Below are 13,878 nucleotides of genomic sequence, written 5' to 3' on the forward strand. Positions count from 1 at the left end.
GAATAAAACTACCTTAATGCAGTTTCGGGAAAGAGAATAATAAACATTAATTAAATCTTCAATCCCAACTTTTAAAGCTTAGAGCTCTTTAAGTATCTCTGTTAATCTGAAACTATTTTTTGGTTCATTGCTAACTTTTAAAATATCAATACAATCATTGTGATTTAGAGTTTTTTGTTTTTTGTTTTTTTTTGTCTAGATAGTGCTCATGTTTTTTGTCTTTATACCAAAGAATTAAGGCAAGAAAGTTTTTCCTTTTCCACAGAGAGAGAAATATATATCCATTTTAAAATTTGGAGATTATAGCCACTGCAAATCACCCTACCAATAGGAAATTAAGGCTGCTGTGATTTTCCTTTATATTTAAACCATAACATAAGATTAGCAGTATAATTACCTACAAATGTTGAATTTACAAGCTTTGGGCTTAAGTCACAGGACATAAATATTGCCATTTCTGTCTATACTTCAATTCCAGTTAATAAGACACTGTTTCACAATAACCTTTGTTAAGTTTGAAGATGAAGTCAGAAAACACCACACAAAGCTGAAACTGGATGACTCCGCTACAAGGAAATGATGCTTGAGGGGTCAAGGTCAAGAACAGTCTGCTGGTGTCTGGCGAGTGCCATGCAGCGAGATGCGCAGGCCACACTCCAGGCAGCGTGACACGTGTCTGGGCGCCCTCAGTGCTCCACAGGCCTGGCCCACTCCAGCCAAAGGCAAGATGCCTGGCTTTGCAAGAACTGCCAGGCACCAGTTAGGGAACATCCTGTTTGCTACAACATTCTTCTCTACAGCAAGCCCTCTAGATATGTGAATGAGAAAAATCACATAACTTGGCCTGCAAAAGATTTCCAATACATCATTTCCTAGCACAAATGTGGACCGATCATTGCAGTATACATACATCCACCAGTGTTAGCACCATATTTAAGCCTGAACTGAGGTAAAGATAAACTCTCCAACAGCTTTAGAAATTACAGTAGCAATTTTGAACGGGGTGTTTACAGTAGCCTTTCTGATCATTAAAATAAGTTGTCTGAACAACCATTTGATCACAATTATGTATGTGCAGGTATATGTCAAAACTGATAAATTATAAAGCTAAGTGTAGAGGCTTTTGGCAGGAGAAATGAAGCAAACTCTCATTTTTGAAATTCAAACTGTCCTTATTGGGTTGATAAAGTCAAAGATTTTGATAAAATACACCAGGCTGATATCAATAGGCCGTTTTATCAAATGGCAACGCCCAGAAGTTCTATTTTTCAGAGCATGGTCAAGTTTACTACAGATGCCACCCACTCAACATCCGGCTCCTACGTGAAGCAGACCAGCTGCTAGTCTGCCCCTCGTCTGTTGCTCCATTTAATGAAAAGATGAGTAGCTCCTCTCTTACCCAACTATTTTAGGTAGAGAAACCTCTCTGGAACTTGTACTTACCATTTACATAAAGGAACAGAGAGAGAAAGACCCTCAAACTTGGTTAAAATTTTGAAGTATGTTTCAGCAAATGAAACAGAGTTTAGTTGAGGGATAACTGGACAAAATGAGATAACTTTCCAAGTTAGTTCCTATAAATTTGCGAGGTGAAATAATAACATGTAAAATAAAGGACTCATGAAAACTCATAGACTGCTTCCGCCTTCACATTACACCCTTAAGAGGAATACGAAGTCTTAGATATAGCTAGTTTTGGGAAGCATAACAAAACTAATTTTTCAAAGGAAAATAATGACCATATTCAAATAAACTATCACCATGGCGTCTAACAGCACTAGATTCAACCTCTAGTTGAAGCTGATGGTGGTGCCCAGGCTGCAGCCCTGAGACCACACTGCTCAGGAAGAAGGAAAGTCATCGCTCAGTTTGACGAGGATCCTTCAAAAATATGCATCAGCAGTATTTTCATGTGACTCTCGACAGAGTCAGATGAAAACAAGTAACCTTCCCTTGTAGCCTGTAGAAACATTTCAGGGAAATAGCTTAAGGTTTGCACTTAACCTAAAGATTCAGCTGAATACTGCAGATCATTCTTCAGAAAACTCATGTAAACAGTCATTCTTCTTTTTTAAATCTGCTGGTGCTAAGTGCACCTACGTGAGAATATACATGGAGATCCAGCGTAGCTGGGTCCGCGAGAACGCGAGTTAACATATGAGACCCTTCAGCTCCCTGTCGGCCAGCTCATTCACTTCCATGATCTTCTCTAAGTGTTCCATGTACCGGTCACGGTCCTGCAGGAAGTGAGGGACCCTCGTGTTTTCAGTAACTGCCAACCCTTTCAGGCGATCCACGTCTTCATAAGAGACCTAAAAAAGGAAGTTGAGTCAATTTTCCATGTGACTGACTACCAGTTACATTTTGAAGAACAACTTCTTCTCTGGGTCTTAAGTAAAACTTATGTGGCTTGTTTTACTAATTACTTTAATACCTGCAAAATAACACAAATCAGTGGCTTCTACTTCTTTACTGTGTTAAATAAGAATGTATCTGCCCACTTATTCCATTAACCATACTAAAAAATTTAAAAGTCAATATTTGATTTAACAATCTATCTTGCACCTACTCAGTTTGTCTAGAAATTATACAAGTAAATTTAAAAAATGTGTGAGACTCTAAGCCTAAACAAATCTCTTCATGAAATCAAAGATTCAAGAAAATAGCTAAAATATATTATTAAATTAGGAAAATCATAATTATATGTTGGATTTTCTATTTTTCTATATTTCTATTTATTTATATTTTAATTTGAGAAATATAATGATTCGTTTTGTGTTAAAGTCTCACTTTTATTTTGAAGTTTTGTAAGTAGTATTTAAAATTTCCCATCTTTTCATTTGCTTGTGTAAGAACCCAATCTCTCACAGGTAGTTAGATTAAGTTTAGGGGTGAAACTTTTTAAGTTCTATAAATTATCTTTGCAACTTTAAATTCCAAAACATGGCTGACTTTAAATGGTACTGTTTTCTGATCAATATTCGTCTTGGCTCAGTAAGAAGACATTAAATCAAAAATCATGTTCATATTATATCTGTTTTTTATTACATCTGTTTTTCATTGTTTTATTTATTTTTTAGTTACTAAAGTTATTTATTTTATTGAGTATTTACACCATTACGTATAATGAAAGCGTTATTATTGTTATGGCTTAGTAATTCTTACACCATTCTTAAGTTTATTGTAGGAGAGAATGAGTAAATACATTAATGTTCTCGTTTTAAGAGAAGGGAGGTACACAGAACAGGAACAAAGCTGTAGGAGAGCCTGTGGTACTCATCTGCAGAGAATGCCCTTACAATTTAGAATGGACACACGCGATTTGCTCACTGAAAAGATCTAAAAGCACCAACGGCCAGGAGCAGTGAGCACATCTGGTGCTTAGACCTTGTTTTATAAATACCGTTTCCCACTGAAAGAAATCAAGGCTTCCCTGGAAAAATATCTACTCTCAGATTTGGGTAGGAAGAGTATAAAATGAGTTCAGAACACTGTACTTGGCCAGAAAACATGGAGACGTCCAAAAACACAGGAGCAGCCCCTGGAAGGGGTGAATGAAAAAGGATAAGGACGTAAAAGTATTAGGAAAAAGGGAAGTGCGATGTGACGGATGTCACAGACTTCAGTGTTCTCTATTTCGCCACCGCCAGATCAGTAACGGATCTGGGCAGCGATCACCAGTGGATGTTAAACCACTCCTCAAACCGCTGGTGAGGACCAGTGCAGTCACGGGCCTCACCCACGGATTACTTACTATTCGACGGGGGGCAGGCAGACACCCCACAATGGAGAGGCCTGGCAGTAACTAATTCACCCAGGTGATTGAACACACGTTACCAATAATAAAAATGACATTAAGTGTTTTCCAATGTGATGCAATGGGACATACACAACTCACTTAAGTCGAATTCCTGGCAAAAATGTTTAACCTGAAACTAATTACAAGGAAACAATCTGCTCATCTAGATTGTAGGAATTCTTAAGAAAACTGTCCTGGATTCTTAAAAATGTCATGAAAAACAAAAACTGAGATTGTGGGGGCAGGGTTATTATACTTTAAAAGAGATTAAAGATTTGAATATAAGACTTAAAACAATAAAATGCATAGAAGAAAACATAGGCACTAAACTTATGGACCTTGGTCTCAGAGCGGTTTTTGTAGACTTGACTCCAAAGGTAAGGAAACTAAAAGCAAAAATAAATGAATGGGGCTGCATCAGACTAAAAAGTTTCTGCACAGCAAAAGAAACAAAAAAAAAAAGGTGATCAACCAAATGGGAGAAGATATTTGCAAACAATAACTCCAATAAAGGGCTAATATCCAAAATATATAAAGAACTCATATGACTCAACAACAACAAAAAAGAACACTTTGATTAAAAAATAGGCAGAAGACCTGAAAAGACACTTTTCTAAGGAAGACATAAGGGTGGCCAAGAGATATATGAAAAGATGCTCAACATTCCTAGTTCTAAGGGAAATGCAAATCAGAACCACAATGAGACAGCACCTCCCACCTGACAGAATGAGTATTATCAATAAGACAAGAAATAACAAGTATTGGGGAGGAACCCGCATACACTGCTGGTGGGAATGTAAACTGGTGCAGCCATCATGGAAACGTCTGGAGGTTCCTCACAAAATTAACAGAGCTATCATATGCCCAGCAATTCCTTTTCTGACTCGTAATGTAAAATCCCCAACATTTAAAAACATTTATTCAAAAAGATACATGTATCCTTATATCCAATACAATATTATTCGCAATAGCCAAGATATGGAAACAACCTAAGTCTCCTTTGACAGATGACTGGATAAAGAAGATGTACGTATATACAATGGAATCTACTCAGCCTTAGAGAAAGGTGCTAAGTGAAATAAGCCAGATGGAAAAGGACGAGAACCATACGATTTCACTCCTGGGTGGGATATATAACAGAACGCGACAAACAAAACAAACTCACAGACAGCAGAAGGGCGGTTACCAGAGGGGAAGGGCGTTTAGGGGAGGATGGAGAGGGTCACAGGCCATATATGGCGACGGAAGGAGACCTGACTTCGGGTGGTGAGCCCACGACGGAGTACGCAGATGGTACACTGTGAAGTTGTGCGCGTGAAATTTGTATGTTATTAGCCAATGTTACCCAATACATTTCATTTAAAAAACGATTTAAAATAAAGTGGAACTGGACCAAAAAATGAGAAACTCACATGGTCATGTCAGAGAATACCCTTGTTCTTGGGAGACACATGCTGATGTGTTAAGGGGGGAAGTATCTACAGCGTACTTTAAAATGCTTTAGAAAAAAAGATGTAAAAATGAAAATAAAACTACATAATATATTCCCAGATTTCCTATTTCCTTCTTTATCTCTTACTGTCCTCAAAGACATTTGTTTCCATGACAGAACCATGTTTCTTCCCTCCCGTTATCATACACAGGAAACTTATTCCCACAATGAAGTAAAAACGGTTTGACCCCAAGTCATATTGAATCAGAGAGCTGAGCTGGAGGACACGGCGCCCGGGGGGCGTGGGGCCTGTGCCACGGGCTTCACTCACCTTCCCCAGGGCGGTCAGCAGGTGGAAGTCGATGGTGTCTCTGTATCGGAGGATTTGCAGGATGCCATCCAAGTACACCTGGTCTTTACTGAAGCACCCTGCAGGAACCAGAAGAAGTTTACTTTCTGATGTTTAAAAAAATTACCAAGTAATTAGAGTCTAACCTGAATACTCCCTTTACCGCAAGAGTCTAGTCTGTATTAAAAAGACTGACACTTGCCATGTCTGTTTTTATTTAACTGCTATAGACTCGTAACGTAAAATGTCAGATCTCGGGAAGGGCCAGAATAACGTGGGGACTAGAAGCTCCCCTGTTAGACTCTCCTCCCAGACCCCACTCCCCACAATTAAGATAGCATTTTTCCTAATTATGAAGAAACACCAGTAATTTAAATATATGACTCTTATAAATAATTATTCCACTCTCCCCCCACCCTCTGATCATAACCTTAACTCCCATGATGCAGTGGAGGGGAGGCTGGGGGAGGGCAGTAACAGAGCAGCTGGGTTTTCAGGGGGCGACGTGCAGACACAGGATTCCAGAAGCCTCTAGTTTTGTAAAAAACAAATACCACTTACCCCATTAAAAATAACTGATTTTGATACCATTCCTCCCTACGAAAACATGAGTTAGAACTAGATTTTAAAGAGTAAAGAGGTTTATAAATAGAAAACAATATGGACGCAGACATGGTAAGAAGAAAGGGCTTGTGAGAGCTGAGCCTACTTTAAAAAAAAGTGTTACATTTACAAAGAGAACCTTTCTCCTGTCACGACATAACTTCTGCAATTAAAAAAAAGTTTATTCTATTAAATAGACTAAAATTCTACCATATGGAGAGTCCTATATTAGGAAACTGTTAGTTTTGTTAATAGCACGGGGATTGTGAAAAGAAGTGGTCCTTATCAGAGACGCATACTGAAGTACTTACGGGTAAAAGGACGTGGTGTCTGGGACTGGCTTTAAGATACTAGAGGAAAACAACTTGGAAGAACAGATGAGCCAGTTAGAAATGCCGGTAATTACTGAGGCTGAGTAATACTTAATGAGGGTTCAGTACATTAATCACTCTTCTTTTTATACATTTGAAATTTTCAGCAATAAATTTTTTTTTAAAGTATGTAAAAAAAAAAAAAGACTAGTCTAAAAATGACATGTGTCCATGGGTGTCAAGGGCAGCACGGAAGCTCCGTGCATCTAGAACACAGACAAGCAGACGTGAAGAGAAGGGGCGGGGCAGACGCACTCGTGACCTGAAGCAGCCTGGAGGGGGGCTGCACACAGGAAAGATGGGGACACGTGTTCCTCCTCCCTGCTCCCTGTCTCGCCTGGTCCTGGCTCCCAGGCGCATGCTCCCAGACACCTCCACCACAGGGATAAACTGTTACGGGGCGCTGGGCGGGCGACATAACCCTCACAGACTGGGGCAGGTATTTCGAAGCTCTACATAAATAGGTTTAAATACATTTAGAAGAAAATTTGTTAATATATTGAATTACTCTCAAAGACAAGTGATTTTTAAATGAGCATCCCCTAATTCCTAGCCTTTTTCAAAGGCATTTTTGTATTGCCTGATATAATCCACTTATTTTGTAAAAACAAAAAAAACAAAAACTTTGGGGGCAATCTGAAGTCTTAAAGCTGCTGACAACAGCTTTTACCCTTTCTATCGGAACAGCATGTATACTTAGAGACAGACTGCTTGTGAAGATCAGCATGCGGTGTGCCTGTACTCCTTACCTCCGTTTTCTTTAGACAAATCAAAAAAACGATAATAAAAAAGGGCCAGAAATCCCTAGTGATATTAATAGATTCAGGCGAGGATCACAGATGGATTCTAAAACCATTAGATGAAATGCTGGGAAACAGGATATCTGCACAGTATCTATCACCTCACAGATCACTTATTAATTAAAATGGGGAAAAGGAAAATGTCCTTTGACAAGGGACGGTGCTCACAATCCCCACCTTAAAAGAATGGAAGTTAGCATCTCCTGTGGTGAGAAGGCTCGTACAATATCACTTATGTAATGTCCGTGTTAAAAACATTTCCCTGAATCTAATCATGAGGGAACAAACACATCCAGATTGTAGACATTCTACAAGAGCAGTGGCCTGGACTTTTTAAAAAAGTCAGTATCTAGTCTACGGCCATGCCACTCTGAACAAGCCCGATCCCGTCTGATCTCGGAAGCTAAGCAGGGTCGTGCCTGGTTAGTACTTGGATGGGAGGCCACCTGGGAAGACCAGGTACTGTAGGTGTTGGAAAAAGAAAAGGGGGATTGTAAGCTGACAAGGTCCTTGCAATCTGTGAGGTCAACCAAGGGTTGCCTCACCTAAAAAAAAATTAAAAAAAAAAAAAAAAAAAAGCCAGTATCCTGACAAAAAAGGTGAAGAAGACTGCTCCATATTAAAAGAGGCTAAAGAAACACAGCCACCAAAAGTAATGCATAAACCCTGACTGGATCTAGATTTTTTTACACAGGTATAAAGGAAATTTTTGGAACAGCTGGGGAAATCGAAATACTATGTGTGTATTAGCTGACATTGCTGAACTAAAGCTCACTTTCTTAAGTGTGACAATGATACTGTATTAGGTAGATGCATGCTCAAATTTTCAGAAATGAAATGTCAAGTGTACAAATTACTTTCTAAAAGCCACAGGAAGTGAAAAGACAACTGACAGAAGTAGAGAAAATATTTGTAAATGATATATCTAGATCTGCATCTAGAATGTACAAAGAATTCCTACAACTCAAAAAGAAAAACAAAACAAGAGTTGAGAAAGATGAGCAACCGGAACCCTCACACACTGCCCGTGGGAATGTGAAACGCTGCAGTCACTTTGGAAAACAGTTTGGGTACCAGTTTTTTTTTTTGGTGTGATGAAAACATTCTAGAATTAGGTAGCAGAGATGGGTGCACAACTATGAATACTCCACAAACCACTGACCTGTTCATTGTAAATGGGTGAATTCTATGTCACGTGAATTAGAGCATAATAAAGCTATTTTTAAACTCAGAGAGAGAAAGAAAAAAATGGCAAAATGTTAACAATTGGCGAATCTATAGGAAGGGCATATGAGTGTTCATTCCATCATTATTCCTATATTTCTGTGGGTTTAACATTTTTCAAAATGAGATAGGAAAAAAATAAAGCTAATGAACGTGGCTTGGGAAAAGCAACGCTGACCTCAAGTAACAAAGGTTTACTTTCTCATAGGTGAGTGAATTCTCTGATTGGTGGATTAGGACGTAACCCACCCAGTGGGCCGGAAAACTTGCAGTCGAGAGACGCCCACCTGGCTGGGAGGTGTCGGTCCATCCTCTCTTGGCGCGTACGCAGTAATCCCATCTGGTACCGGGGTCCTTGACGAACTTTCCAATGTCTCTGAAGAGTTCGCAGAAAGACATCTGGCTGGCGCGATAGACAGTGTAGTAGAGGAGGGCAGCCCTCCACAGAAAGGGGTCTTTTCGAAACAGGACGCTGTGAAGACTTGCCAGCCCTTCCTCCGTGGGATTGTTTGGCTTCAGCTCGTGCTTTTTACGGCCGGTCCAGCTGTTCCACGGCTGCTGAAGGTTGTTAATACCACGAAAATAATGAGTGCCTAAGGAGAAGAAGGGCACGTGGAAAACAAGAAATGCCATTCTCCCAAAAGAGCCTGCCGACAGTTCCAAAACCAAATCGATGCACTCCTACAGAGCGAAACAAAGCAGGAGCTGACCTGACTCTGAAGCCTTTCGGTGTGAAGGCGCACACTGCCTGCAGGAGGCACACAGGTCTCAGCAGGGGAGGTATAACTTTTATTGCAATTTATTTTTTTTAAAGAGAATCAAAGACTTGATATCTGAAAAGAATCTCAGAGATCACTTGATTCAATTCCTTCAGTTTAAGGCCAGGAAACTCAAATCCCCAGGGGTAAATGACTTTCTAAGCTTAACACAGCTACACATTGCCCTCAAATATAACTTGAAACAAGACATTAATCATCCAAGCTTTAGTTTAAGTGAAACCTAACAACTTCGTTACTTTTTGCCAGATACTCTAAGAAAACTCCCCTTATAAAAGGACGTTTCTTTGACGCTAACCTTGGAGGTTAGGAATGAACAGACGGGGAGGGGCTGGCCCTACCTATTTCGTGCCTCAGCATCCCTTCCAGCCAGTGCTCCCGTGCAGTGGAGACGTTGATGGTCAGCGTCGGGCAGCCATTAACTACCGTCATCGAAGCTCGTGAAAGGAGGTCCTCCGTGAGGTGAACGACAATCTACGGAGCAACAGGAGAAACGCAGGCACAGGTAAAACAAAATGTAAAGGCAGAGGGGAAAAGGCTTTCACAGAAAACAATGGACCCGTAATGAACACCTTTTCTTTCATTTACACCACCGGGAATCTCCTAGAAACCAAGCAGATGAAATGCAGAGCCAGTCTCTGCTGACCCTTCCAATTCTGAGCCTTTGGGAACTTAGAAGCTTTCGGTAATGGAAGGAAAGGAGCCGACGCTGAGGGAGACACGGAGGACGGGAGCTGCGCCTCCGCTGCGCTCGCACGTACAGTCCCCGGGCCAAAATGATGCAAAGGGACACGCAGGAGCCAGAGCCCATTCGCTGCTGGGCCGGTTCTCATTTCGAGACTGAATACTGGGGTAAATCTCTTCGTGAACAATTTTCGTACAATAATTCATATAACACCACAAGGCATGCAGAAATGGTAGAAAGGAAAAAACAACGATGCAACAGAAAACTACTGGTATTTAGTGAGACATCTGGAATGACTAACGAGCTAACTACGGTTGGAAAAACAAAACCTGTAGCAAAAACCGCATGGCACTGACTGGGCTAAAACGCCGAGATCAGCCGCCCGGGCTCGCTCACGATCCGTACCTCACCCATGCAGCCTTCTTTCACCATGTACCTCCTGACGTGACTCCAGATGCGCGTTTTAGATAGCAGGCTGCCCCCGGTGGCCTGTTCGAATTTTTCATAACTTCCATATTTCTGTAAAGTCAGTTCCATAATATTGATGGACTGTAAAAGAAACAGATAATGAAAGTGAACAGCTTCCAGGTACTTGGAGGCGAGAGCGAAGCCCGCTGCGTCCTTGCTCATCGGGACCTGTTTGTGGTTACTGGTTTCCGAAGGACACTGCAACTGAGGCGCCACATCTTCCTAATCCTCAACAGCGGTCACTCGTTTTCACAAGGATGCACAAAACTTGCGTGGTCACAGGGACCGTTCTCCTTCCCACGTTTCGAACACACGCAGGGCTAAGGACTGCGAATGCCGACGACATCCAACTGGCAGAGCAGTTAAGGCAGAGGCACCCCGGCTTCTCTAAGACCCTTCGGTGGTTTAGCAGGACTAGCAGTGGGAGGTACGTCACAAGACCGTAATTACCATCTGGATAAAGAAAACCATACCCCCTCCCCCACCACCAATTTTTTAGGACACACACAAGCATCGACCGTTCTTCTGTGACAGTCTGACAAAGTGTGACGTTGCCCTGGGCCACTCTGTGGTAGAAAACATCATCTCAACATTACTAATGACAGCCGGGGCAGGGCACCATCTATTTTTCATTATTCATAAATTTTCGCATAAAAAGAATATGAAAGTGGAGATCTTTTTCTCTAAACACAAATATGCAGAAAACTAAAAAAACAAAACAAAACAAAAAACTGATAATGAATCACAGATGATCAGTATCTATGAGAATAAAATAAAGAAATAAAAACAAAAGGAAGAAAAATGTTCTCCAAAGGTCTTTTGGGGAAGAAACTAGAAAATTCAAATATATCTTATATGAATTGTGAAATAAGCTAGAAAGTTCGGATATGCGTTATGTAAATTTACAGTTCCTGAAATGTTGTCAGATGGATAGAGATTGAAAGTACGAGCTCTAAATCAGACTGCCTGAGGCGACATCCTAGCTCTGCCACCTTCTAGTTGTGTGACCATGTGCAAGTCACTGGATTTGTTACTAAGCCTTCTTATTTGTAAATGAGTAAAAAAAATAATGTCTACTTCATGTTTTTGTTGAGAAAATTTAGTCGACCTTTGTAAAGCATAGTCCGAGACATAACAGTCAGTATACAATTATTATATCATCTGTTATCACTCTATAAATACCATCACTGTAGATAACATGTCCAACAGCAAAACTAAAGAAAAGCTCACATATTACAAGTTATAATTCAACATATATATCTCTTTTGGAAAAATATATATTATCAGTACACTAGGCATATATTTTAAAGTTATCATAACAAGAAATGGCTTCAAAAGGCTTTCCTGGCTTCAGTTCCCAAAAATGTTATTGAAAACTTTGCTATTCAAAGTGCAGTCCAAAGGCGCCAGCATCTCGTGGAAGCTACAGAAATTTAACTCCCCCATGCCTACTGAATCAAAATCTGCATTTTAACAAGATCACCAGGTGACTCATGTGCACAGTGGAGTGAGAAGGGCCTCTGGGAATGGGAATAGAGCACAAATACCCCAGAGACCAATTTATTTATATGACAAATAGAATAATTAAAAGAACAAATGAGCACATAATTAAAAACCCATTTTATCAGATTAGCAAAGGTGTTTTGCATACACCAATCTAATAGTCACTAGTCATCAATATATCAGAGTGAAAAGAACGTGAGAAATCTTCTTCCAGAAGAAACAGAATTGGTACCCTCTATATCGAACTGACATTTAGACCTAAAAAAAGTTAAAGAAATTTTTTATTATAACCTGTGCTTCTAGGTTTTTAGAAGGATGTACTTAATCTCAGATAAAATTAACTCTTCTAGCACATGCTTACTCAGTGGGAAGACGTGGCTATCAGGTTAGGACAGTCACGCGCTGCCTAAGAATGGGGATATCTCTGAGAGACTAGGATAGAGGCACGCAAACCCGGGTGGCACAGCCTGCTGCTGTAACTGTCTGTGCTACACTTTCATACGACTGGCAGTTTGTTTCCTGTTGTGACAGTACAGCTGTTTACACCAGCATCACTGCAAACACTCGTTAATGTGATGTGCTCATGACGATGGCTACACCACTAGATGGCTATGATGTTACCCGATGATGGGAAGTTCTCACTATAATTTTATGGGACGCCGTCTGACATGTGCTCCGTTGTTGACTGAAACGTTGTTAATGTAGCACGTGACAATTAGTTTTTCTTAATTCTTAATTTTCTTAATTAAGAAAAATCCAAATACAGGTGTTCCTTGTTATCATCAATAAATGGTAGAAGGTTATTAAGTATTCATAAGTATCATACTCATAATAGGAAATAATAATTTAGAAATTTATACTGAAAAAGTACCCTATACATGTAAGAATGCTTACCTTGACAGTTTATCAACATTTAGGAAAAATTTATACCTAATGAACTAATTATTAGATCCACCAAAAAATGAATAAAAGTAGTGGGTGTTTTTAAGGGGGTATAATTTTTCGTAAAAATTATGCACAGAATATATGTAATCAGATATAATAGCTATCACTTCCTTCAATTCATCTTGATTTGACGAGGCTCCATCATGATGCAACACTACCGGGGAGCTACATCAACGTTCCCAAAAGCTTATCTTAATATTACGTCATGCTCAATCTTCTTTAACATGTGTATCCTGTTGTCATCTCTACTGGGTTCTTACCAGGTTTTTGGCTGGTCCAACCATGTCAGACTTGCCAGTGATCACAGTGCTCTCTAGGATCCTTCACTGACCTCAAGAAATGACTTCCCAACCATCTGCACTAAAACAGCCCCCAGTACACAGAGAGACAGTAGCTGGATGGGTCAGGAAGTTCAAGCTTAAAGAGCACAGGAGAGGAAACTGTACTCTACCCTTCTAGGTTCTCTCGGCTGGTCTACTAATTAAATTGACATGAGACAGATTAACAAGAGAGCATAACCGAATTTAATTACTTATGTACATACAGGAACACCACATGTATGAGACCCCGCGCACACGAGGTTCGGAGACAGAAGAGGAAAATGCGGTACACGCAACATCTTAAGCTGAGGAATGAGGTAATTCATCCTGGAGATTTAGAGGGGAAGAGGGTCATTTGCAGAATTATAAGAAGAGCAGATGTTCAGTAATTAGATGTTTGCCCTGCCACACAGATTTTTTTACTACATTGTGAATTAATACATTCTCTCCGCTCATAGTCATTTCTGAATCCTTCCTCTTTAAAAAAGGATATTTTAAAGTTTTACATATCTTACAGGCATCAAAACAAATTGATTTTCAGAGAGCTCAAACCTAGAGCAAAGAGGAAACAAATGCAAAATGAACAACTGCTGTGCATGAAGG

General features: G+C 40.0%; 1 protein-coding gene and 1 pseudogene across 9 annotated transcripts in view; one reads left to right on the forward strand and one right to left on the reverse strand.

The window, feature by feature from the left end:
• Nucleotides 1–6: 6 nt before the first annotated feature.
• The window catches only part of KIAA0895 (KIAA0895 ortholog), a 44,359-nt gene continuing 30,487 nt past the window's right edge, over nucleotides 7–13,878 (reverse strand). For 6 of the 9 annotated variants that reach the window (XM_025046904.1, XM_025046903.1, XM_015589549.2 and 3 more), the window contains 5 exons: nucleotides 10,445–10,588; nucleotides 9,696–9,828; nucleotides 8,866–9,171; nucleotides 5,563–5,660; nucleotides 7–2,312 (listed from right to left, as the gene is read on the reverse strand). In XM_025046904.1, the coding sequence (XP_024902672.1) occupies nucleotides 2,151–2,312; nucleotides 5,563–5,660; nucleotides 8,866–9,171; nucleotides 9,696–9,828; nucleotides 10,445–10,588 (843 nt within the window). In that variant the 3' untranslated portion in view covers nucleotides 7–2,150. Of the gene's footprint in view, nucleotides 2,313–5,562; nucleotides 5,661–5,680; nucleotides 6,548–8,865; nucleotides 9,172–9,695; nucleotides 9,829–10,444; nucleotides 10,589–13,878 lie in introns of those variants that run through there. The other 3 variants (XR_003046329.1, XM_015589548.2, XM_025046902.1) reach the window with 3 other exon arrangements.
• LOC112479988 lies at nucleotides 7,707–7,825 on the forward strand (annotated as a pseudogene).

This window comes from Pteropus alecto, unplaced genomic scaffold (genome assembly GCF_000325575.1).
Source record: "Pteropus alecto unplaced genomic scaffold, ASM32557v1 scaffold21, whole genome shotgun sequence".
Classification (NCBI taxonomy): Eukaryota; Metazoa; Chordata; class Mammalia; order Chiroptera; family Pteropodidae; genus Pteropus; species Pteropus alecto.